The sequence below is a fragment of the Platalea leucorodia genome (assembly GCF_965183815.1).
Source record: "Platalea leucorodia genome assembly, chromosome: 8".
NCBI classification, from domain to species: Eukaryota; Metazoa; Chordata; class Aves; order Pelecaniformes; family Threskiornithidae; genus Platalea; species Platalea leucorodia.
Genome location: NC_138830.1, coordinates 51,982,283 through 52,008,983, shown reverse-complemented (window position 1 = coordinate 52,008,983; position 26,701 = coordinate 51,982,283). Strand labels below are relative to the sequence as shown.

At 41.7% G+C, this 26,701-nt stretch overlaps 2 protein-coding genes across 2 annotated transcripts in view; both read left to right on the top strand.

The window, feature by feature from the left end:
* Positions 1-16,486, top strand: part of LOC309594295 (polycystin-1-like protein 2) — a gene marked incomplete at both ends in the record, with an annotated part of 41,603 nt that extends 25,117 nt beyond the window's left edge. The window contains 17 exons of the mRNA XM_082319846.1: positions 164-310; positions 818-1,017; positions 1,156-1,382; positions 1,927-2,143; positions 2,930-3,158; positions 3,932-4,163; positions 4,606-4,702; positions 6,130-6,270; positions 6,983-7,168; positions 8,020-8,347; positions 9,423-9,556; positions 10,463-10,590; positions 10,932-11,092; positions 12,770-12,980; positions 14,351-14,452; positions 15,408-15,539; positions 16,385-16,486. Coding sequence (XP_082175972.1) covers positions 164-310; positions 818-1,017; positions 1,156-1,382; positions 1,927-2,143; positions 2,930-3,158; positions 3,932-4,163; positions 4,606-4,702; positions 6,130-6,270; positions 6,983-7,168; positions 8,020-8,347; positions 9,423-9,556; positions 10,463-10,590; positions 10,932-11,092; positions 12,770-12,980; positions 14,351-14,452; positions 15,408-15,539; positions 16,385-16,486 — 2,974 coding nt within the window. The remainder of the gene's footprint in view (positions 1-163; positions 311-817; positions 1,018-1,155; positions 1,383-1,926; positions 2,144-2,929; positions 3,159-3,931; positions 4,164-4,605; positions 4,703-6,129; positions 6,271-6,982; positions 7,169-8,019; positions 8,348-9,422; positions 9,557-10,462; positions 10,591-10,931; positions 11,093-12,769; positions 12,981-14,350; positions 14,453-15,407; positions 15,540-16,384) is intronic.
* Positions 16,487-17,074: 588 nt separating this feature from the next.
* GCSH (glycine cleavage system protein H) lies at positions 17,075-24,794 on the top strand (the record flags this gene model as incomplete). The annotated part of the gene is made up of 5 exons (XM_082319598.1): positions 17,075-17,198; positions 21,010-21,089; positions 22,327-22,390; positions 23,957-24,088; positions 24,676-24,794. The coding sequence occupies 5 exons, from the start codon at positions 17,075-17,077 to the stop codon at positions 24,771-24,773; spliced, it is 498 nt and encodes a 165-aa protein (XP_082175724.1). The 3' UTR covers positions 24,774-24,794.
* Positions 24,795-26,701: the final 1,907 nt, after the last annotated feature.

The following is a 26,701-nucleotide window of genomic DNA, read 5'->3' as shown; positions in this document are numbered from 1 at the left end:
TGTGTTCTGTGCCTTACAGTTTAGACACAACCTAAGAAGCCAGAGTTTGTCCTCCATAGTCCCCCATAGAGAAGGCCAGAGTTTGTCCTCCATAGTCCCGTCGAATCCTAAATTTCATAACACTCAGTTACATGTGAATGTGCCCTGTGTGTTTTTCCGACAGGTATGTGAATCGAGTAATGGTCCATGATCTGGCATGGGATCAGAAATGGTACTTCCTCTGTAACTCTTGGCTAGCTGTTGATATTGGAGAATGTGTCCTAGATAAAGTGTTCCCAGTAGCTACTGAACAGGACATGAAGCAGTTCAGGTACCTTCCATTTTATGGACTTTTTTACTCTCTATAGCAATCAGTCTAGAAAAGGAAGTATGCAAAAAAAGATCAAACCCCTAGACAAAAATGAAAACAAGGGAGGTCTTTCCATTGCCCTCAAAGGGCTCTGAGCATGGAAAAGAGGAAGACCGGTTAAGTAAGTCTAATCGTTGTAACAGTAATACCACAGTGGAAATATTAGTGTTAAAGGATAGCCTGACAAGACCTACAGAAACCCAAGCATCTTCTCTTATGTGTAATTTCCCTAACAATTTATACAGAAACTGCTCATGATTAGCTTTCCCTCCATGGTGTGGCTGGATAGAAAGGACATAAATAGCTATGGCCATTCCATGCAAATCAAGCCATGATATTTGGTAATTTGTCATAGCTATTTCTTCTGACAGTGCCTAGAAGCACAAACAGGTCAAGACCCTGAACTCCAGCTTTATTCTTCCCTTTCCTCTCTAAGTATCCATTTGATTTCCCTCTCCTCCTTCCCAGCAATCTGTTTTTCATGAAGACCTCCAAGGGATTCCAGGACGGGCACATCTGGTACTCGGTTTTCAGCCGCTCCCCACGAAGCTCCTTCACACGAGCCCAGCGCGTGTCATGTTGCTTCTCACTGCTTCTCTGCACCATGCTGACCAGCATCATGTTCTGGGGAGTGCCAAAGGATCCAGCTGAGCAGAAAATGGATTTGGGTAACAATCTTCACCATTGCTTGGGGAGGGAGACAGCACAATCTAGCAGCAGGACAGTTGAACAAATGGGCTTTTTCACAGGAGAGAGGTCTGATGGTTCCTGGGGTTATTTTTACTCCTCCCCTCTGATCTTGACAGGTAAGATCGAGTTCACATGGCAGGAAGTGATGATTGGCTTTGAGAGCTCCCTCCTTATGTTCCCCATCAACCTGCTCATCGTGCAGATCTTCAGGAACATACGACCCCGGCCAGCCATACAGGGGAAAGAGAAGAAGCCAGGAAAGAATGGTCGAGTGTCCCCAAGCCTACCTCCCACCCCACAGGTCACCCAGGCTGTCTCACTCACTCCAGAGGCTGTGATAAAGGCAAGTCCCTGAGGCTGCTCCCCAGTGAGTCCTGCACTGCCCTCTGCTGCCATGCACTACCGACCTCCTCAGCTTAACAGCAGCAATCTGCCCTGTCAGATGCCCTTCAGCTTGTCTGAAGCAAAAAGCCAATTGCGCACTGGTGCAAAGCACTCATTTACCCATCTACATGGAATCCCCAACTTCATTAAGATCTGCCTATGTACATCCCAGCCCTCGCCCAATTATTATGTGTGACCAAAATCACTGTGTTCGAGGGTTAAAGCAAACATTAAGCAAGTCAGTGAAGATAAAAGGTATCATAGACCCCGTCTGTCTCAGCTTAGGTCCTCAGGGAGGTAAGCTGCATTTTTGAATCCTGAAAACTGTCTCACTGAACTCACTGAAATCTGCCTGTCGCACGCAGCACTGTAAGATGTGCTATCCTTATCCATTCTGGAGATTTTAGCAATTGGTGCAGCTCCCAGCCAGCGGTGCCTTCAGATCACATCAGCTTAAGTCAGTGCAGCCAGAGTCACTGCTGTGTTGCTGCTGTCTTTTCTAGGATATAAGAAGAATTGCCAACTCACTCTTTAAAGTCCTGAAGACTCCATCTCTCACTTCAGTATCAGATCTTGGGAAATCAACTAACATCAACACACTTTTGGCACTGGTTGAAGACATCATCTGCCAGCAGAACAGAGCCAGGCAAGAGTTTTACGATGAGAGCAAAAAGAACGATGACCCTATAATCGTCACATTAGGTGCTATGGATATACAAGGTAAACAACATAATGGACATGCCTACTGAAACCTTTGTAGTGAAAATGATGGTAACGCTGGATGTGATGACCCAAGTTCTTCTTACATTCTGACTCAAAGGCAATTACAGAATCACAGAACAGTTGAGGTTGGAAGGGATCTCTGGAGATTGTCTAGTCCACCACCCTGCTCAGAGCAGAGTCAGCTGGAGCAGGTTGCCCAGGATCACAGTCGGATGCTGAATATCTCCAGGGATGGAGACTCTGCAAATTCTCTGAGCAACCTGTTCCGGTGTCCAACCACCCTCACAATACAGAAGTTTTTCCTTATGTTCAGACAGAATTTCCCATGTTTTCTTGGCCTGGTGCTTTTGTTCCTTTCAGTCTGACTCTTGACTTAGGCATTCATTTCTTTTCAATTAAACAATAACATATGAGTAAACAATCCCACTGATTTCATTAAGACTTGCATTTGGCTTTTCCAATGAGTGTACCAAGCTACTAATTGCACAGGTAAACTATGAACAAATTAGCACTTGATCTTATCTGACTTCTCTATTAAGGTTTTAGGACCTTTGTCTTACTAAGTTGCCTCCTGGCAACAATTCCAGCTCATTCCAGCAGAAAAGCATTAAAGCTCTAGTACTAAAGTTGCTTTTACATGTCCCTTCCAGTGTTACTTTTCACTTTGTCACATTCATAAGCTTGAGCTCCAGTTCTGCTAACTTTTGTACTGAACAGTATTTTAATCTAGGGATAGCTATGCTGATTTTCTTTTAAAAAAATTAAATAATTCTTTACTTGCAGAAAAAACAAGAAACCCAACTCCAGAGAAGGGAATATGTGAGCGACTGAAATACAGTGATTACAATCGCTGCTTGTACATGCAACTCCAGCGTGTAGAGATGGAGCTGGAATTACTGGGGCCCCATAAATTTCAGATGCCTCAGAGTTACACACGAGCTGTTCGTCAGGTTCAGCACATGAAGAACCTCCTGGAGAACCGCATCCGCTCATCAGCACCCATCAGTGAGAGGTAACCTAGTTCTCATCTCGTTCTCAATATAAGTAAATTCAGGTCGTGAATTCAAAACTGGTCAGCATGATGGAGCCCAAATAATTACTGCTTAATATGTGCTAGATAACCATTATTATAGCCGTAGAAACGTGTTTTACTTTTAGATTATTGTAGGACCAACAAAGAAATTGCCAGGCACTGCAAACTGCACACAAAACCAATAATGACAGATCATCGCTCTTTTTGTCATTTTTGCCTCCAAAACTGAATGTCGCAATACAGTGCCACATGATAGTAAAGGGCTAAGATAATCACTGAGCTCCAAAGTCTCAGACATCTCTTAAAATGGATGGATCAAGAAAAATTAATAAGCAGACAAAAATATTTCAGTGAAATATAATTAAGTTGGAAGTACTGAAAACAATTCCACTAATTATCTCTCTGGCCTTTATGGTGATCACAAGAGATGTATCCAGCAGCTAAAATGCACTCATGGTTTTATTTGTCAGTATTTCTACTGGAGGTTCAATTATGCATGAACTGAGGAGTAAATAAGTCCATCGTATTTGTTTTGATTTTAACTGATCTCTGCACACTTCCTCATATTTTTGCTCACTGTACTTTTTGCTATCCATATACCCTATATAATTGCGTTAGTTAAAAGAATTTAGAATATTTTGATTGAGATTTTAAATCATAAGATGTTGCCTATCCCCACTGAACCCGAAGACTGTGATTTTGGCTTCTGTTCCACTTCAGACTGATTTTTTCTCTTCTGGTTGACTCTCAAGGTGGTCTCTTACTCCAAGCTTCTCTGGTGACGGCAAGAAAAGTTCTTCTTCCAAAGGACTGCCCTGGTGGTTTGTGTTCATTGCTTGGTTCCTTGTTGCAGCCACCAGTGGTGTATCTGGGTTCTTTACCATGCTCTATGGGCTGCATTATGGCAAGGAGAACTCCATCAAGTGGCTGATCTCCATGGCCATCTCCTTCTTGGAAAGTCTTTTCATCACACAGCCCTTAAAGGTGAGATCCTCGGAAATATAACCACTGGCCAATATGAACTCATTCTACTATGATTTCAGGAAGACAATGCAATGTGTTCTAAAGAACATGTAAAATGAGAAGTCTTTGCCCTTAAAACAAGAGCTAGCAGGTGGTTTACAGAGTTCTGTTGTCTGTTGTTGACATTAACTCCATTAGTTTCATCTCCCTTGTTTTGTCCGAGTTTAATAGGTGATGAGGTTTCTGACCAGGGAAGATGTGTCATATGGCAAAATCAGTTTAGCTGGATCGACCCCAGCACTGTGCACTGTTCTCTTGTTTATGAGCTTCAGCTGCGTGAGTTCAACAAAGCCAAAGCACAGTTGTTGTCCTGCAGTCCCTGGATCCAAAGGGATCGAGGTCACAGCCCGAGCTTCTTTATATGAAATGGGCATATGGTGAGTCTGTAGCTAATTCTTTCCAGGTGCTGGGATTTGCTGCTTTTTTTGCTCTGGTTCTGAAGAAGGTGGAACATGAGGATGAAGAAAACACAGCTATTGATGGGCCTTTATCTGCACCAGGTAACTGTCTGTAAAGTGAGAAATTATTAAAGAACGTGAAGTGTTCTCCAGGCTTTTGGAGTGCTTTATGCACAAATACGTGACTCAGCTCAACTGAGAACTTCCCTGGTTGTCTTTATAAACCTGAATCTTAGCTGACAAGGTTAGCAGAAATCACTAAATCCACAGGTGCTGTGACTATGTGCCTACCCATTAACATTCCCAAGATCAAGGTGGAAGTGGAAACAAACCTAAATAACTGATTTTGTGCCAGTTGGAGAAAATATAAAGACCGGTGTATGTTTAGGTTGGATAAATCTTGCAGAACATTTAATGAAAGAGACCACAAGATCAAAAAGATAAAAGATAAGAAATCTGGATCAAAAGAATAATACTTCCTTGTTTATCTTTTTCCATATATTTTTACCCCTGCAAATATAAATAGGTGTACAATCTCCCCTAGCCCTGTTGTAAGATTGCCTCTGTTACTGGAGGATCTACTTGCTGCCAGGATACTTATATTTGATACCTTCCTTCCCTCCATCCCTGGCTTGCCTATGTCAGGGAAAAAAGTATTCTCTTATATTGATTCATAGTAGATCAAGAATTGTACAAGTGGATAGCCAGTCACTTTTCAGTCTGTCAACATTCAAGGAACATCTAGAAAAGAAAACAATAAAATGTGGCAAACTGACTGAAGCCATTATAATCAAAATTAATGAATTAGTGCTACTAATACGCAGTAACCATGCTTAAATATTTTAGCTCTCACATCAGATATAAGAAAAATCAGATATACAAGGAGGCTTGTTTTAGCTCCGTGTCATGGCATGGCTTGCAACAAAACCTGTAACTATTCCACAACCTAGTGAAAATAAACACATGACCCAGTGCAAAATGCACTCTTCATCTAGATTGGTAGATCTTTATCTGACAAGCATACCTAAAACTCAAGTCCTCTCTCAAGGAAATTTCCCACCTCATTTAAGTCTTATGATATGAAAGTCCTCAGTATACATAGTTTTCCACAACCACAATTATTTGTATTACTCCCATAAACCAAATGGTGGCTTCTGCAATCAATCACAATTGTGTCTAAAAAAATGCTGACAGCAGCAGACAGGAGCCCTAGGGCACAGCAAAGAATCCTGACCAACAGCCTCCTCCCTGATCAGTCTCAGGCTCTGAACACATCACTTTCTGAGATGCTCAGCCTAGAGAGAGACACCTGGACTATACCCGGGCCCACACCTAATACACTGTGTTTGTAAGCAACTTCCCTCCCCACTGTTTGTCTTTCTTACTATACTAATTGTTAAAATCACATCCACTGTCTTCCTAACGGAAAGTGTTAAATAGAAATGTTTCCTTATAATGTCCAAAGAAACAAAAAGCAGGGCATAGATGATCTGCTGACTAATTCCAGGGTTTACTGCTCTCACTCACAGGTGATTCAAACCCTCTCTTTGGAGCCCGAAGGGACAGTAGAAGCAATATTTACCGGCCACCTCCTGCAGCTGATGTGGAGAAAATGAAAATCAGCTGCATGAAGGAGCAGAAAGCATTTGCCCTCATCAGAGAAATCCTGGGTATTATCCATGTGTAGATTATCTTGTTTTATTCAGTAGTATTCTTCAGTATTTTTACATCAGTGAAAATATTGTTCTCTTGGGTGAAAAAGTTTTGGCATATCTTTAGCTTTCTGCCAGCCATTATGCTGTAGAGACAGGCTGTTCAGTGGCAGCTGGAGCTGAAAGGAGGTGGGAATGTTAGCTGGAGATAAAAGTGCGGCTAAGGCTTGATTTTATGGTAAAGCAACACATTACAGACACATGAGAGGTTAAAGAAAAGTTAGAATGGGTAGAAGGAGGAGGTCAACAGTTAAATGAAGTTGAAATCAAAAGAGCAGATGGAGGCCACCTTTCCAAAAGCAGACAGTATCTATAGATAATGATTTATATCCCAGTTTTATTTCCTCTAAAAACAATGGAAAAAATTACCTCAACTTCACTTGGAACAAAGTTAGACTACTCATTTTATTTAGAGCTGTCATAACTACTGGTGTTCAGCCAGCCTTCCCACTTGTTTTCTCGACTGCTACTTGTATTCCAAATGTGATACGCTGAAACTGCAGCACGTTGAAGTAGCTTGTGTAAATTCATTAGCACTGGTCAGTCAGAGTCTAGCAAAGCATCTCCTTAACCTAATAAGTGATGAGAGCAGTAATCATTCATGCAATCTATTTTGAACAGCAGTGTTAATTCTGAGCTCATGAGTGCTGTTTCTTCTTGTTTTTTCCAGCCTATCTGGGGTTTTTATGGATGCTGTTACTGGTCGCCTATGGGCAGAGAGATCCCAATTCCTACTACTTGAACAAACACATTGAGAACAGCTTTACAGATGGATTCCATGATGTCTACAGTTATCGGGATTTTTTCACGTGGGCAAACACTACCTTAGTCAAAAATCTTTATGGATCATACAAAGGTGCAGAGTCACATTGTTTCACTTCAGCTTGCCAGATTCTGAAACATTATCTTTTATACATCTCCCTAACTTGCACATGCATATTTGACCGGAGAAAGAGGCTGTGAGTGCATAAGGCTGGTGTGGATTCTTATAATAGGAATACTAGTGGGTAACAAAAACCCCACAGCCTGGCCCCAAGTTTAATGTGCCCTGATATTTTCCTTATCTTTAATATAAACTGAATGTTCTGCACTGTAATTTTACATTTTTCACATTTTGCATTACTTATTCCAGATATTCAGATATATGCCTCAGTTTTACACAAGGTTTTTTCCATCTTTCAAAAAGAGAATGGCAGGTAGGTGGCATTATTAAGGTTTTCCTCAGGAGAGCTCTGTTTGCATCATGCCCTAGGTCAATCCGAAGGCTAATTATGCAGTATCACCAGGTTTCTATGCAGCCATATCCAGTAATAAATATGACCCATGTTGCAGCTCACATTTAAGAGTAAATATGGGAATACATTAGCCGAGTTGTTCACTGGACGTGACAGGCACTGACTAACGGCGGCCAAGCGAACACTACACGCAGCTACTCTGCTGTGTGTCTCGAAGCAAGTCACTTTTCTCCTCCAGGCCTCAGTTTCCTTCTGTAGTGATACTGAACTCTGTTATCTATGGTTGTTATCTACGAATTCAGTTCAAATCAACACGAGGGCCTAATTTTCATGACTATTTTGCTTACAGTGTTTTTTAGAAAAGAATCTATAGCAAAATATTAACGCATCAGTGAATCATAAATAAGATGAAGAAATATTATTAGTATTTCTGTCATATTGCCAGTGCTGCTCTTTTCCATCTCCCGTTTAGGATTCATTACGGATGGCAATTCCAAGCTGGTAGGTAGTGCTCGAATTCGCCAAGTAAGAGTGAAAGGAGACACCTGCCCTATTTCTCCCAGCCTCCAGCATGTGATTCAGGAATGCCATACTCCATATTCCCTACAAACAGAAGATACGTCAGATTATGGGAAACACTGGAATACTTCGGTCTTCGATAACTCCTCTGACCTGAGCTCAGCATGGCAGTACCAGAGTCAGTCCAAGCTGAGAGGGCACCCCACCTGGGGCAAACTTGCCATCTACAGGGGAGGGGGATACGTGATTCACCTGGGAACTGATCCCAAGAACACCTCCAGGTACCACCTCTATCCTTGTAAATAATTAGTGTATCATCTGCTGCAGTGTCAATGATGCGCTTTCCTCTACCCTATTTAAGATTCATTTCAGATCGCATCCTAAGGTTTCCGGCTGTGCATTGTGTGGGTATTGTAGCTATTACTGTGGTGCCATCATTGTAGTTTATGTTCCTATCATCTTGCTCCATGCTAGGTAACAACCAGGATCCAAAATTAGAACCTTTTTCTCCTAACTTACATGCATGGATTCCAGACCTACATAGCTGCAGAAATACGTAATGTTGATAAACTAGTAAAACAATCCCATCAATGTATTAATCCAGTGTTGGATCTAGTCTAGCCTTCTAAAATACTGAATTTTCTACGGGGATGTCAATGGTTGTGAGAAAATAATTTAACCTAAATCTTGTTATGTTAATCTTATGTTATCTTGTTACTATGCTTGAACAGATATATTTGCCTGTTTTCATATCATAGTAAGATCTGTGAAGCTTCTTTATCTCTCTTTAGTGTTTATACTCCCTAGATCCTTGCAGACAATTTTGTATCTGCCTTAAAAGAGGAGAATTACTGAAATTGTACTGCAAGTAATCTCCTGTGTGTGAATATGAATAGTAACAGGGAATACCTTTTAAGGTGAAATAATAGAAAATGAGGCCTTGAAACCCAGGACTCAAAAAGAATTTGGCAAATAAGGGACCCGAAATAAATGAGCAGGAAGCAGTATCCCACAGGGGTGGAGATCCAAACTTACAGATAACTTACATGTTGCCAGAGATATCCATATTGGCACAGGAACATATATGAGGTAAATGATCAGACACCTGAGGCATCTCAGGTTTAGCACTGGCCAATATCTGATACCTGCTTCTCCAGAGCAGCCAAAAAGAAACTTACCACCTAGACTAATAGCACAAATATCCCTGTCTCCAGACTTGACAGACCAGATGTCCTCTTGAACGTCTTACCCCTGGTTTACTCCTTCGCTATGACAATATCCAAACACTCCTATCCTCCATGTGATACTGTCTCTCTCCTGTATGAGTTAGATCACTGGCTATACATTTTTTGGCAGAATTCTCCAGTACCTTTTCGACAATGTCTGGCTAGACACCTTCACAAGAGCAGTGTTTGTTGAATTTACAGTCTACAATGCCAACGTGAACCTGTTCTGCATTATAAACCTGATATTTGAAACCAATGCTTTAGGTGAGAACCTTTTTTTAAGTTACGCATTTCTGAAGAGAGCAAGCAATGCACCTTCAGAGTGCAGATTTACATGCTGTCAGTGTTTACCTAGCTCTTGGTTCAGTAAACAGAAGTGTTTTAATAAATCTAATAATGACAGAATCAATGCAAAATTTATAAACCATTCAGGAAAAATGTAGCATCACAGTAATACAGACCATAATGGAATATCTTTGCTTATGCTGTGATCTTCTGCTGATGAAGAAAACATGGTACCGAAACTTAATCTCCAGAATTTATACAACAGGAACAAGAAAAATGATGTTTCCTAATAATTTCAGCTTATCAATACAATATTAAGACAAAAACTACAAATAACAGAGTCTGTCTTTTTTTGTTCCAGAAGACTTCTAACATATAGCTGTGCAATCATATAATACATAATCTGGATACAACAAAGAAAATAGTGAAACTAGATTCTGGTTTGAAGGACATAGAAAAACATTTAATCTGAGCAGTAGCCTCCCTCAGGTCTGCCCCAGTATTGGAAAATGCTCAAACCAGACCACAAAGCTGAGCTCATTTTCTTTTTAGAATGAGATTCAGATTTACATCTTCAGGTCCTCCTGCTACATTTCTGCATTTGTAGTCCAATCCAAACTCAGCCCTGCTGGGATTAATATCATACTATCATACAAGAGAGCAGAAGCACTCTAAAAGCCATCGACTGCCTGAAATTCCTATTTCAAAGAATACTTATAAGGCTACTCACATAATCAAATCTAAATCTTAGTTTGATAGTTGGATTCAGTCTCACATTGATGTGAGTGCGAGTACAGAAGTCTTACCGGTGAACTAAATTGTTTGAATGAAAACAGAAAGATGTAATTAACAGAGCACTGAGGTGAAAAATCGTTTGCTTTTTAGGGGCCTTCTTCACAAGCACAGAGCTGCAAAGTGTCCGGCTTTACCCATACACCAACAGTCTCCACATCTTTGTGGTTGCAGCAGAAGTAATTTATTTCGTCTTTATTGTGTACTACATGATAGTGCAGGTGAGACCCAACGCAAACTCGGCTGACAGCATCACCTTGTGTCTGGTTTTGATTTCACTTACAAAAACTTTAGGACTGTACTTGATTTCAGTAGTGCTGCTGCTGACTTGCACCGATGGAAGATTGAATCAGATACTGTATCTGTATTAAATAATAGGAAGGCAACATTTTATTTGGCCGGAATGCTTCTTTTGAGAAAGATAATGAGAAATTAGTGCAAGATGAAGTTTTATCGATGTGCAGTAGTTTGCTTATTGCAGAGGGGATAGCCCTAATCTTTAGAGGTGTGCCATATGATACAGAGTCACGAGACTGAAAGAGAAAACTTCTCCTTTTCACAGGGAAAACTGATGAAGACTCTGAGATGGAGATACTTCCACAGCAAGTGGAATCTCCTGGAGATGGCCATTATATTGATCAGCTGGAGTGCCCTGTCGGTGTTTGTGAAACGGACAATCCTTGGGACCCGAGACATCAGCTACTACCAGGACCACAAAGAGGAGTAAGTACTAATGCTAGTCAGTGCATCCTTTGTCAGTGATACTTATGCAGAAACCAATCTATTTTTCCTCTTCCCAGACAGCAGCTTGTCTGTGCTAGGTAATGCTACCCTATATGGCTGTATTCATGAAGCATGTAAGTATTTCAGGGCTTAGATGTGTGTCAGCAATAGGATTTTCTTTTGATATTGCTCTAATAAAATCCAGCAGACTTGAGCACCAAGTTCCCTAGCCTAGCCACTAGCTCCCTATCTGCGTCACCCTCTTCTGAATCAACAAGCCTTTCTGCTATGGGACATCTACCCAGCTAGTACATAATCTGCCTCATTCTTTGTTGTAAAAAGCCATTGGTGAGAGGACAATAACGACTTATTTTATACAGAATGGAAAATGATAACATCTGTTAAAGAACAGTCACACAGGAAAGAGGTCATAGAATCACAGGATCATTTAGGAAGGAAAGGACCTCTGGAGGTCTCTGCTCCAACCTCCTGCTTTGGTGTTAGATCAGGTTGCTCTGGGCCCTCTTTGGTTGAATTCTGAGTATCTCCGAGGACAGAGGTTCCACAGCCTCCCTGGACCCCTGCGCCAGTGCTGAACCACTCTCACTGTCAAAGAAAAAAACTGGTTTTTTCATGTCCAGCTGGAACTCCTCTTGCTGCAACTTGTGGCTGTCTTCTCTTGTCCTTTCATCGTGCACCTCCAGGAAGAGTTTTACTACATCCTCTCTACAACCACCAACCAGGTAGCTGGAGACAGCAATTAGAGGCCTCCTTAGCTTTCTTTTCTCCAGGCTGAACAAACCCAGCTCCCACATCCTTCTCTTGTATGCCCTGTACCCCAACTCCCAACCATCTCAGTGGCCCTTCACCGGACTCAATGTCCTCCTCGCACTGGGGAGCCCAAAACTGGGCTCAGTATTCCAGATGCAACCTCGCAAGCGCTGAATGAGAGGAAAGAACAAATGCTTCCTTTAACCTGACGGCTACATTCTTGCTAATGCAGCACGCATATATCATATAGGTGTATGTCATGTGCTATATTAGCACGCACAATTTATAAAAGCTTTTTGTGGTCACCTCTGTTGTAAACAAAATCCTAAGTACAAACAATGTGCTACCTTTATAAATGGTAAATACAAGTATTACCAAGTTTTTCCGGCTAACGTTAAGACTTGACTTGCCTCAGTCACAGACCACAGTTCTGACCTCCAATCTTTTACTTCGTGCCTTACAGTACCTTCTCACACGTCTTGTTGGAAATTAGCTAACCCTGCCACAGCTGGTGCATCCTGCCAGCTGCACAGCACCAGTAACCCCATCCTCTCCAACTACACGTGCACAGCAGAACCTGTCTTCCTTTCTCAGGGTCAGAATTTGATAGTAAGTTTGCATTAGCTGCCTTTAAACTGTGACTTGCTAAAAATGAGCAGCATTTGTGCTACAGCCTAGACCCTCTCTTGGCTCTAGCTAATGCTGATAAAAAACCTCTGCCATGTACAGCTGAGCTTTTTGTGTGCGCACAGCAGGAAGCGCGGACGGGAACATTCAAGCAAGAACACAAGTTAGCTCTCCGTTGAAAACAAGGACAGAGTGACTGGCTTTTCCAGCAGACTCATTTATGCACTTCAGCGGCTTCTGTGTGCACGGTCTATTACATCTTTTCTTTTTTTCTAACAGCTGTGTAAGCTTTAATGAAACAGGAAGAGCTGATGCAGTTCTTGGCTACCTGATTGCGTTCCTAGTGCTTCTCTCCACGGTGAAACTGTGGCATCTCCTGAGGCTCAACCCTAAACTAAACATGATCACTTCAACGCTAAGGAGGGCGTGGGGTGATATTTCTGGATTCATCACCGTTATTGCAATCATGTTCCTCGCCTATTCCATTGCTGTGAGTACCCCTGTGGTTTCTGTTGTCTGCAGTCTGCATCCAGGTACTGTCAGGTTAAATGAATTATTTCTGAATGCTGAAAGCAACATAGCTTTGAAATGTAAAACTGAATAAAGCTGCCTATCTAAATCTTGGGCTAGCAGCTTGGAGCCCAATTCTTCAGTATAAGTGAAAGAGAATTTAAAATATCCACTTGTCTGTTCTTTGAAAATTGAAATTTAGTACAAAAACCAAACACTGAGATGAAAAAATGGATTCTCTGTGTGTAATAGGTGTGACAAAGAACAAAGTAAAGGAAAAATTGTTTTGTGGATAAAGCTTAAATTGGGGAGAGTGCAGCAAGTGCCATTTTCTGTTTGGCCAGTTTTTAAGTGGGAAATAATTATTTTTCTGCCTGTCATAGGAATACTTATTATGCAAATAAAATGATATTTTCATTCTAATGAGACTAAAGAATTATTGGACTGCAACTATTTAACTATATTTACTGTTTTGGCTGACACTTTTTGTGTAAATCTTCTGGCAGAGTAATGTGGGAAATTCAGCACATCTCAATTGCAAAATCACTGAAAAAGTGGAAACCATCTGAGCCAAATCCAAACTGTCCTGTAAAGGGCAGCCCTGTGACAAACGGGACCTGCTGCAGTCTCACACTGCCTGATTCCACGTTCCTCATCTCTCCCTCCAGTACTGACACTCTAGCAACTGAGTAGCTTTAGGCACTGGTGTGGCCACAAACTTAACAGGTGAAATAAGTGATGAGATCAGTTCCATGACCCAGCCTGTTGTCAAGTGATGGAGCTGTGAAAGAAAGAGGCAGAGGGATGGAGAAGAAGGTGAGACTGCAGCAGCCCCCATTTAAATCAGACACAGCAGGCCCACAAGATATAAATGAAGAAAATAGCACCTTGGTTACTGAGAGCAAACAAAGAAGTTGCCTATTGGGAAGGATCTGTGCACTGAAAGGCAAGTGTTTGTGACTATGATTAATTTGATCACTTATGCAGGGATAAATCTGCTCCTTGGAGGTGGGCTAAATTACTTTCATGATTTTGTCATGTATTTGCAGATTTTTTACATATCTAGTGGCAAGCTGAGCAGATATAAGACATTCTCGTATCCGCGATAAAAGGTCTTACAGCTAAACACATTCAGAAAGTGTGAATCCAGTTCTTAGCTCTGGGTTAGTCTTCTGCTGTGACCTCATTTGGTGTTTCTCCTGTTTGTAAACACAAAAACCCCAAAACACAAAAAAGCTTCATGGCTCTGATGACAAGCTAGGAGGGCTTTCTCTGAATACAGCAGTCATTAGCTGATTTTGCAGCAAGTACTCTGATCATGACCCAAGATACACCTTCTTTCCTCTGCAGACAAACTTGATATTTGGCTGGAAGCTCTACTCTTACAAAACACTCTTTGATTCAGCAGAGACCATGGTCAGTCTTCAGCTGGGAATCTTCAACTATGAGGAGGTACCACCTCTGATTTTGAGTTTATCACTGTGTAATTAGCAGCTCAGCTATCAAATATGCTTTGAACCAGCAAATAGAAAGACTTCCAATTAGTGCTAGAGATTAACCTTATTTTGCAAGCTCCACAGCTTCCTAAAGCAGCCACCTTTTCTCATCAAGACAAGAAAGAGATACCAAGTGAAATATATCTCACATCCCATTTTGACCATCAGTAGACTCATAAGGAACCTTTCATTGAGAAAGGTGCTCACATTTTAACTGGATATGTTACTTATTGTTTACAGAGAGTTTTGAGCACTTTCCTTAGAAAGCTACAGAAAGAAATGTGAGCGATGCCCTGCATTTGTTCTGAACACACACCCACACCCCAACAGGGTATGGGTAGCTTTGAAGATCAGTAATTGGGCATAAAGATTTTCACGTCTACTGTTAATCATGAAAATATATTCCTACATTATAGCTTACATGAAAATGAAGGGTTTGGATTTCTGCACAACCCTTAGTTGATATGTGTCCATGACAGTCTGACTGGGCTTCTTTGTAAAGACACTATTAAATAAAAGCACACAGAGATTTCATCTATACTTTGAAAGCTGAGGCATGATGGACCTTCAGCTGTTCTGTGGATAAACAGATCTCCAGGCTTGTCAACTTTCACGTGAAACTTTCATGCCATTACATTCAAATGCAAACACTTAAAAAGCCCCAAAGATTGCCCAGATTCATATATCACATATATAAAATATTCTATCATCTCTGCACTATATCACATCAATGTAGGAAGGCGACTAAAGGAGAAAATTAATATATATATAAAACATATATAGCATAATTTATTAGCCACAAGGATTTTCAGAGAGACAAACTCATTGTCTGTTAACTGCTTGTACTATGTGCTTTTTTTTTTTTTTTTTTTTAAATCAAAATATGATGTCTTACCTTATTAACACTACAGGTCTTGGACTACAACCCAATTTTAGGCTCCTTCTTAATTGGATCCTGCATAATTTTCATGACATTTGTGGTACTGAATCTGTTCATTTCGGTGATTCTGGTTGCTTTTAGTGAGGAGCAGAAGCACTACCAGGTGTGTTCATCTAAGCTCTCCTGCTGTTTTTAACATTTGTTGTGCAGTGCTTACTCATGATTTAGGTATTCTACCATTGGATGAAACCCACGTAAACTCAGTCCAACTCTTAAGAAGTCAACATCGACTCACCAAGCACACTTCAGATTTTCCAGATTTACGCTGTCCATTCCTGTTCAGACGAGTCCCTGATCAGATTTAGTACAAGATCTGATTTGTAGCCTTCTGTTCACATACTAAATCCAGGAAAAAAGTCTTAGGCTCGTGTCCCAGCTCCATTGAAATCAGTGCCCAAACTGCTACTAAAGCCCATGAGGGCTTTACAGCTCCTTTTAAAAATGCTGCCGTGAGTGCCTGACCCATTCCAGCTATTGATAGCATGGTGTGAAATCCAGCTTAGTACTCCAGCACTGTCCAAACTTCCTCTACGTTTTAAATAAAGTCAAGGGAGATGAAAACAAAGGATATGGTCAATAGAAAACAAGATAAATTTAGTTTTTCTCATTGACTTAATCTAGAAATGGTGGGTGGCTCCTTGTATATACCACTAGCTGTTTAGTAGCTGGCAGGTGAACTCCAGGCTCCTGTAGCAAGATTTCCATGGGTTTTGACAGAGCCAAAATTTCATCTATAATGTCCACGCTCACCTGGCTGGGACCTTTGTCTTGATAAAAATACTTGCGTGTTGTTTTGCTTTGGCAGTTACTCACGCTGTTTAGAGTGAAAGTTGGCTTATTTCACCTCAAGCAGAGATTTTTTTCTTGCAACTTTCTCTGGCTTCAGCAGGGACTGAATCCGCTCCTGGTCTGCGCATCCCTGTAACATCCTGCTTCTCGTTATTTTAGGCTTCAGAAGAAGAGGAGATTGTTGATCTAATGCTAATGAAACTTTTCAGTTTCTTCGGGATTAAATGCAAGAAGGAGGAGAAGCCAGTCACTAACGATTAACCGACACAACCCGTCAATGATTAAATGATAACCACGATGAAAAGTCACTTTGTGGGTGAAAGATTTACTTTTTAACTATTAGGTGCAGTGGCTAGACTTAGGTTACCGTGGCTTCTGACTAAAATGCTGCGGCATTCAACCAGTAAACTGTTGCTGACTGATGGTACGGAGCATTAGAGAAGAAATAACGCTAAACCGGAGACAAAGTGTCCCGCGCGTACTTCGTGTAGACTTAGCATCTGTATTCAATAAACGCTGAGCGTTCCTTGCACCGTTTGGCTAAAACCCCTCGCTTTCCGCCAAGCAAGCGCCATGGGAAGATGGCGACCCCCGGGGCCCGCCTTCCTTCCCGCCCCCGGCACGGCGGCCTGCGGCGGGGCTCGGAGCAGCTCGGCTGCGGGGCGGCTCCTCGGGGACCGTTAACCCCCGTCAGGCACCGCTCGCCCCCGTCGGGGACCGTTAACCCCCGTCAGGCTCCGCGCCGCCCGCTGAGGAGCCCCGGCCACGGCCGCCGCCGGTAGCGGCCGCCCCTGACGACGCCCCCGCGTAGGCGGGAGCTCGGCGCGGCGCCGCCCGCCCCCGGCAAAGATGGCGTGGCGAGCGCTGCGGCGGGTCGGGCCGGTCCTGGCGCCGCGCTGCCCGCGCCTCTCGCCGCCGCCGCCGCGGGTGCCCGCGGCCCGGAGGTTGGCCACCAGCTCGCTGGTGCTGTCCGGTGAGTGGCGGCGGCGGGAGGGAAGCCCGGTTCTGCGGGGGGTCGTCGCTCCCCTCCTGTCGGGGCTCCCGGGAGGGAGAGGAGCGTGGGCTGCCGCAGCCGGGCCGGTGCTGCGGGCGGGGGCGGGCCCGGCGGCCCGGCCCGGCCGGCGGAGGAGCGGCGCTGGCTGAAGCGATCGCCCCGCTGCGAGCGGGGGCAGCCGCGGGGTTTGGGGCTCGGCCCGCCGGGCCCCGGCGCGCAGAAGCGCCCCGTGGGGAGGCGTGCGGGCGCCTCGGCTGCCCCGCGGCCCCGGGCGCTGCCGCTGCTCTGCGGCGGGTGGTCCCCGCCCGCCGGTGCGGGGCTGCCGGCGCGGGAACCGGGGAGAAGCCTCGCAAGATGGCTGAAGCCTTGCAAGGGCTTAGAGCTGCAGGAGGCAATTGACGCCTCCTTGCTTTCGGCGGCGCGGGTTCCACCTGCCCCTTGGCCTGGCGCTGGCGCTCTCCCGGTTCCTCCTCCCGTGAGGAGCTGGTTCATCTCCATTAACCGGCAGAAAACTTTTCACCTCCTCTCCACGCTGCAGTTTTTCAGCAAAGTGGCCCTGTCCCCTTCTGGCCCCGGCCGCAGGCATCGCTGTGTGGGCCGAGCGTGGAGAAAACGAACTTGGCGAAACAAGTGGATGGCTTTCCCTGGGATCGTCCTACTGGAGCAGCTTGTCGCTAGCTGCAAGGAGCAGCAGCAGCAGAAAGGGCTGGATGGAGGAGGCAGGCCTGCGGCAGCCCCAGCGCTTGGGTTGCCCTGGGCTGCCGGGAAAGCCCAGCCAGATGCTCAGGGCCTGCTTGGTGCTGAAGGAGCTTGGCCGGGCCTCGCCAGCTCCTGTCGGTATCGCTACGGAAGCGTTAGGGCAGGAGATGGACTTGCACCTCGGTGCTTGGCGTGATTTTGCACTTAATGGAGTTAATTCAGAAAGTATCTGCTGCTGTTGAAGCTCTCTTTGAATGAAAGTTAGCCACGCAAGTCTGAAAAACAGAATCTGTGGTACTTTAGAAGACAGGAATGTTGAAAAGATAGGAGGGGAGGAGAATATGCTATAAAAGTAATGACTACCACTAAGAAGAGATTATAAATTTCCTTCCAGGTCTTTTAACCTGTCTGTTTAGCTGCCTTCTGCTACAAGCGAACAAAATAACATTTATTAGTTAGTATTTGTAAATTGAGTCAAGATCTAAGCTTTTTTCACTATTCCAATTGTTTAATATACCCATTGTTTTTCTGTAGGTATAACTTGAAGGAATAACATAAATTATGCTTTTGTTTTAGGCAGAGAGGAAAAATTTTGTATGCCTCTGTGCAAGTGTGAGTTTTCCTTCACTCTTGAGGTATATATTTATGAAATATTTAATAGAAGCAGGCTAAACTAAATGAAGGTATGAATTCAGAATGTGCTAGTTAAGCTGAAACCAAAGTCATGGTGAAATGAATGAAGCTGGAGTAAATTTAGTTGCTCTTCTGAAAAAGAATGCTCACAGAAAAAAATTTGGTATGCTTTGACATTTCACATTCAGTTAATTTGATTTATTTAATGAGCTGATCACATAAGTGCAAAGTTCAAATGTTGAGATTACTTATTAACTCTCTTTAATTTGACCTTTATTTGCAGTGTTTTTTGTTACATGGTTAGAATTCTTCATTTTTCACTTTTTTTTTTTTTTGTCCTACAAGGAGCTTATGTGCTCTTCTAACTGTTGAGAACATTTTACTGCTGTGTTCCAAACTGATCATGGAAGTCTTCTGTTTTTCTTTTTTTTTAACCTTGTTTTGTAAACAAATCTTATACAATATTATTACCCTACATAAAAAGATACTGGTTGGCTTCTTAGTGATGTGTAATGTCACAAATGTTCAGCTTGAGTTTGAGATTGTGTGTCATTCTCCGTTCTTCTTTCCATTTCCAATGAAATTCCTATGGGTTTAATGTCTTGACCTAAAATGATTTAAGACATTTGATTTCTTCTGTTCATTAGAATGTGTCCTGAGAGATTTTTGCAGGTATAAATAATGCTAGCTGAAATTCTCTGGGTTTTTTGAGTGATAATTCATGGAAAAGTACTTCATATTTGCATATTACTCAAAATTTTTTGTGTACTGTACTTGCAAAATCATGCATTGCTCTACTGAGGTCTGTAAAACTGAGGCCACCTTCAAAGACAAACCATTTTATCTGAGGCTTGCTTCTTTTATACGTGTTCAGACATAAATAAGAGGATCACTACAATTGAAACGGCTTAAAATACAACTGACTCACAGTGGAAAGTTTTCAGCAGGTGTACAGTCAGAACTTCTGTTTTCCTTCATGTACAAGTTTAGAAAATATATAAGGATTTGCAGAAGTGTAGTTTCTCTAGCAGGTATAAGGAGTCCAGCCTAGAGGAGGAGCCCGAGATGAGAATTTCGAACTCAAAAGGAAGGTCCAGCTGTACTGCTCTGGCACTAATCACACAGGGAGCTCTGTTTAAGAAGTTATCTTCTCCAGCTTCTGCAACATCCCTTGCCTGATTGGATAGGTGCTATAAGTGAAAATTAAAAATAAATTATTAAAAAAAAAAAAAAAAAGTGTGGGGGGAGAACGTATCTATGGGGAAACTATGGAAGTGAGAAAACAGATAAAGCAGGCTGAAAATGCTCAGAGTAAGAACAGTTCCAGGTAAAATGTTAGCAAGAAAAATGTTGCCTGTTTCAATTACTTCTTTTGACGTTTTTCCGTATGACTTTATAAAAGGAATTACTTCTAACACAAGCTAGTACAAGCTGCCCTGAATCTTACAGATCTAAAATATATGTAGAATTGTAAGATTGCTGTGAAAATCTTGGGTGGGGAGGGTGGCGGGGCACTGGCACAGGTTGCCCAGAGAGGCTGCGGATGCCCCATCCCTGGCAGTGTTCAAGGCCAGGCTGGACGGGGCTTTGAGCAACCCGGTCTAGCGGAAGGTGTCCCTGCCCATGGCAGGGCGTTGGAACCAGGTGAGCTTTAAGGTCCCTTCCAACCCAAACCATTCTATGATTCTATGCAGAGACTTAACAGGGTCTTAAATATGCTTATTTTAAAACTATACAGAATAACTACTGTGTTCTTCTTGCAGTAACAGTATTAACAGAGAGCAGATTCTCTTAGGTAACAGTTACCTGTATGAGTCACTTAATTTGCCCTGTATTAATTTGCCTTAATTTTACATAGGTCTGCGACAACCTTAACCAGGGAGAAATAGACTCTATCGGAGATGTCAGGGGGAGGGAAGAGAATCAGTCACTTTAGCTAGGTTGCATCTTTTTTTACTTCAACTGATGGCTCTGTTGAAGTACTTTGAATGGGATGCTGTAACGCAGACACGCTTTCTGGTCATTAACACCGGCCTTCCCGGGAATAACAAAGTGGTTGTCAGAAACGAACACTAAATATGCTTGAAAAGCCGCTAAGCTATCATAGAAATGCATAACTATGAGTAAAGTATGCATATATGCTTCAGATTTACACTTTTGTTTGAAGTAGAACTACTCCTTTTGCTCCTGTGCTTTAACAGTCTCTAGAGGATTGCCCAGGAACTAGTAATGCTCTCAGCAGAACCTCTAGTGAGCTTCTAGCGTGTCACTAAGCATGTCATGAGCAGAACAAAATGCTTCTGTAAATTGTATTTGCTGTTTAAAATATTTTCCAAGAAAAACAAACAAAACTAACCTCAGTAAAAAAACCCCACAGTTTAAGCCTGCAACTGTCTTACTGTATTTAAGTGAGCAACATGTCACTTATTTCTGAAATATCAAGTTTGTTTCATTTTAGCCCGCAAATTCACAGACAAGCATGAATGGGTATCTGTTGAAAACGGCATTGGAACAGTAGGAATCAGCAATTTTGCACAGGTATTGATCCTTCCCCCCTTACCCAAGTCTGCAATATTTATTTATGCATACCTGTTCTTGTCCTTGCTCTTTGGACAGTTGCTGTTTTTTATTGTTCTAATTGCATATGCTATACACTAAGCATGATTTTTGGACTTGGATCTATCACATTATTTGTGAAGGGAATGCTGCTTCAGCATTCTGATAAATTCTTCATCGCTTCAGATTGAGCCTGTGGAGAGCTAAACTTGATGAGAAACTTAATGGTTCAGCAGAACTTAAAACTTCCTTTATTACTTCAGGTCTTATAGGCGTGAGGGGTTCACGGCTATATGAAGAGGATATCATGCACTTTTTAGGCCACATTTCCCTTGAACATGAATACAGTGCAATCCCTCTGGCTAAAGAACAATTGTGAACAGAAGTACAACGTGGCATATATTTCTTACCCTAGGATAGGAATTCTTTTGGATTTTGGGGTTTTTTTTGTTCTCATGCAAGTACTTGATTTGGAATAGTCACAGGCAAATTCAGGACAGAGATTCACTGTATGGGAAACTTCAGAAAATCTAATGTGAGAAGCTATCAGTGAAGTGGAATTAATGTTTCTTCGGACAAGCAGCATTTCCCGTAATCTCAGTTTTCTGTGAATAACACTAGTACTTTGTAAGATTCCTAGCCTTTTGTGAGACAGGGTACATTTGTCAGTGAGGAGGCAGAAGCCTATTCTGGCTGAGCCGATTCTCATGGTGATAAGGCTCCTTATTAAATCAGTAAGGACAAACTGTATGCGAACAGCTCTCCAGTTGTCCGTGTCTCTGGGGAGGAATCATTGCATTTTCTTTCAAATCGCACTGGAAGTAAGTCCTCTGTGCTTTGTAACAAAAAGAGAAATCCCTCAAATCATTGGGAACTTTGCCCTTTAAAACTGTTGTTACTCTAGCTGATGCTAAGAAGATCAGTGGATGTTATTTCTCATTCTGCCTGAAGAAATCTGTGTATAAGCCTTGTAACTCAGCCTGAGGGTTATTAACACTGTAACAGATAAACAATAATTTGGCATTCGGGGCATGATAACAAAACAGTTTTTTCAGTTTAAATGTTTAAAAAGAAAAAGTGAAAAATATGCAGTCCTTAAAGACTGAGAACCAAATTTAGAGACTGAGATTACTTATATACAGTGATACTAGAGTTACTGTATCAGATATCTCCCATGAATAGTTTCTTTAATGTATGATGCTTTTGTTTTTCTTTTAAGGAAGCATTAGGAGACATTGTTTACTGTAGTCTTCCAGAAGTTGGGACAAAATTGAATAAACATGGTAAGTTTCAGCACTAATTTCTAATTAAGTGATTACTCATCCCACTCTCCCTTTGCAAAGATGAATTTTATGAAGTAATCCCTATGTTCATTAATACCATTATAAATCTCCTGGATGCAGAATAAATTCGGGTATTTTTACAAGAGACAGCTGTAATTTCAACATCTCACTGTCAGACCACGTGTGGTAGCAGAAAATACCTGCTTATTAAACTGTGAAGACATTTATTTAAAAACCAAACATTTGAAATTTATTTTTTGTAATAATTTTATCTACACGCTGTTTTTAAAATATTTATGCTTTGATTTGGACTTGCTAGTGTTTAGGCTAGCTTATTTGTAAGTCTGCAGTTACGCGCCTCACGAGTCGCACGATGTGAAACATCTAATTGATGTCAAGCTCTAATTTTTCTATGAATATACAGACTCAGTAATTTTGGGGTATCAACTGTAATCATAGGTTTTTGCTCATTAGTGACGTACAAATTGTTACATTCTTAATGATTAAGTTCTGTAATTTTCCATGTTCGAGAAGAGTGAGCATTTATAGGTAGAAAGGAAAAGCCTTTACATGGAGAGCTGTCTCGCTAGTATATGAAGAGAAGATTGTCATTAGCTTCAGACGTTGCAGAACAAGAATGTAGATTTACTGAGGTAAAGTAGCAGGCCTTTCTTTTGCCATCCTTCTTGTGGAATAGGTCCATATTGAACTGTTTTGGCCAAATTATTACATCACTTTGAAGGGTGAATGTTAGACAAAAGTTGTCTTTCTCTTTAGGGTTTTAATTAACCAACTTGTAGTTTTGTTTTATCTGAAGGAATTTCATTTCCGTTTAGTTCTTCTCTTTTCTACCCGTTCTGGCCTTAGTCTAATTCCAAGCTTTCCCAGAACATGTTGTTCTCTGATTCCTTGTGCTGATGCCTATCTACTCTTCTGACAGCTCCGTGTTCCCCCAGCCTCTGTCCTGTTTGCTTGCGGCTTAGAGTTACTCTGGACTAACATTGCTCCAGGCACCATTTCCTACAAAACAGAAAAAAGGGAAGAGCGGCTGGGTGATTCCAGTGCGGTGCTTCTGAATACTAATGTGTGTTTTCCAGTGAGTGCAAATGTTAACTTGAAGAAAAACTGGGATTCCTGAAATTGTAGCTGTGTCTATTTTGTAACCAAATTATGTATAACAAGGTATAAATTGTGGATAGAAGGCATATTTATGTCTCTTGCAGCAAGAGCTGGATGTGGTTCCTTCTAACCCTTTATCATATCATATACTGTAGGGCTTTAGCCAAAGGATTAGCCAAATGTAAGAAATTTCCGTCCCTTCTGTAGCAGCCAGCTAGCTAGCTAGTGTTATGCAAGTTCCCCAGAAGAATTCAGGAGCATAAAAATCAAATTTAATACTGCTGATCATTGTCATAAAGTTGGTGACTTCCATCTCTGACAGTTTTCCTTGCTCGAGATCAAGACAGTTCTTCAATGGCTAGGCCATCACCAGAATGTCTGACTAAAAAAACCTACAGCACTTTGTATTTTCCTCTTAAAAGCGTTCAATTATATTCCGTGTTTCAGATGAGTTTGGAGCTTTGGAAAGTGTGAAAGCTGCTAGTGAACTCTACTGTCCTTTCTCAGGAGAAGTGACTGAGATTAATGCTGCCCTGGCAGATAATCCAGGGCTTGTCAATAAATCTTGTTATCAAGATGGTAAGATATCATTTTTATCTTTCGGTAATGAATACCTCCTGGACTCTCGCTATCCTATCACACATGGCTCTGCAATTCCTAGTTCTTCCAGTTTAATGGTGGGGAGGCTTAAATGGAATATATTGAATATAGTTCAAGCCCAATAAAATTTAACATGAAAGTCTTATTGCAGTCTTTGCTGACAGCTGCTTTACAGTGTGTTCTTTTCAGACATAGACTGGTTGAATTTAAATCTATTTCCCTTGATTGCATTTCTCTTTTTTGATCTTGTAACAGCTCATGATACTGAGAGATCAGGCTCTTTTACTCTTTCTAGACACTGTCTCCTTAATGCCACTGTCAGAGACAGTACTAAATTAGATAGCTGGTCTGACTCAGAAGGCCATTTCTTATGACAGGTTGGTTGTTTATTCATTTTTTTTTAAAGCATCAAAACATCGTTTTGCCTGCACACGAAGTCCTGTTGATTCTACCTGTGTTACAGGGCTTGTATGCATACTGGAAGTACTGTTCTGAGGGAGTAACGTGAATGAATCCTTCTTGACAGATATTAGCAACTGTTTTTCTTTTTAATTTCCTCGCTACAGGTTGGCTTATCAAGATGACTGTGGAAAACCCTGCTGAACTTGATGATCTGATGAATGAAGATGCCTATGAGAAATACATAAAATCCATTGAGGACTGAGCTGGAATAATGAAATAAATCCATATAAAATATTTCAGTGTAGTTTGTCATCAATCATTGAAATAGGGAATATCAAGTTTTGGCAACCTGAAAAATACCACTTATGATCACATATACAAGGCCATAAATAATTGCAGTGATAAAAATGTTTAACATCTACATACCTGCAAGAGTTTTTTATTCTAGATTGTCTGATTTATGTAACTTCAGGATGTTATGTATGATATTTTGGGAGGCAAAATTTATTTGCCAAAATATATACTTCTGAAGATTCATTTGACAATCGAATTTAGTAACGACGGCCTTAATATGGTAATTCTGTTGCAGGCACGTGACTGTTCCCGTAACCTGGACTAAGCTTTCCCTGAAATACTTCTCTATTGCTCCCAAGATACTGAAAAGCAGTGCCTCCCTAACTTCCTAGTATTTTTCCTGATGATAGTTGCAAAGATACTAAAAAAGGAGAAGCCTCTTTGCATGATTTGAGAAGCCTCAACTACCTCTTTGCATGGTTTTTACTTCGTTACAGAATTTACTAATCCTTTATGTTTTCCTTCTTCATTTTACTATCAAATAGTTCTGCCTTTGAGGCTGAAGGGTATGGTCCTTGTCTTCTGATTTGTATGCTTTCTTAGTATGCAAAACTCATGCTATGAGAGTTCATCAAGGTTCTCGAGTGGATTGTTTAGGCTGTATTTTTTGTTTGGTAAACACTCCCTATGTCAAGTAATTAAGGAATTCTACTTCCTGTGCCTAGCAATTGTGGTGATTTCAGAAGAGTAGATACTTTTGAAAATTGTGTGATCAGTAGTAGTTTGACAAATAATGCATCCACGTGTCTCTGTCTTTAAGATCAAGTAGGCACGCTGCTGTAATGACTTCACAGGAATGAAGCTAAAACTTCCACTTTGCAAACCAGTAAAGTAAAGCAGCTGATGCCATTAGATTTCATATTTAATGACTCCACAAATGTGCACTCAAAGTTGATGTGACATCTGCAGGTAAGGTTGAGTTGTACAGACCTGCACGTTAGAAAAACATAATAGTACAGCAGAGTTCTGGTCTAAAACTTTTTTCCACAATTTTAAAATAGTGATTAGAAGCTAAGCACAAAACAGGAGCGAAACCCAAGTATCTGTAAGTTGACCTAAGAGGAACCAGGGGAACGTTTAATCCATGTAAGATGACAAAGGCAAAATTCATCTTCCTTTGGAAGTTACTTTCAAAAGCACAGCCCTTGTAAAGGGCAGAAATACACTGCAGGCTATACGGAAACCTTTCCGCTGTATAAAAACGTAGGTCTTTCTTTTAAGATCTGAAGGGATGTCAAAGTAATTGGTGGGTTTCTTTTAAATCCTAGGAGCTAACTCTTCCTACACAAGTCACAGATAAACTCCACTGTGTACTTAAGATAAAACTCTTTTCTCCACAGGAGTTAAACTGCAAAGTGACTGAGAGGCAAGAGCGGGTTTGGCTGTTCCACCGGAGTCCTAACCCGGCAGGGGCCGATAAACAAAAGGCTCCAGTAAACCTAGTGCCAACGCTTCACAAACTGTCGGTACTTACCCGTTATGCGTGGTATCGTGCAGTATTTATTGTCACAACATTCAGGGCCCAGAGAGCCGGGAGCTTGAGCCTGGCCTCTTACAGGCTCCCTGCGTCAGTCTGGGTCTTCCACCTCCCTCTGCACTTGCCAAAGGGAAAGAGAAAGTTTGCTTCAAATTAGAATGAGTGCAGGCAAGTGGCGATAGGAATGCATAAAAATGTTTCAATTTGATATTGTTTCTTCCACCCTATTTTTTTCAACTTCATTAGAAAGTAATAGGCCCTTCATTCACTGCCATGTTACATATGACCCTTGTGGATCTCCCTTTAAAGGTTAGTCCAGGGCATTATAATGCATTTTAAGGGAAAAATTTTATTAAGAT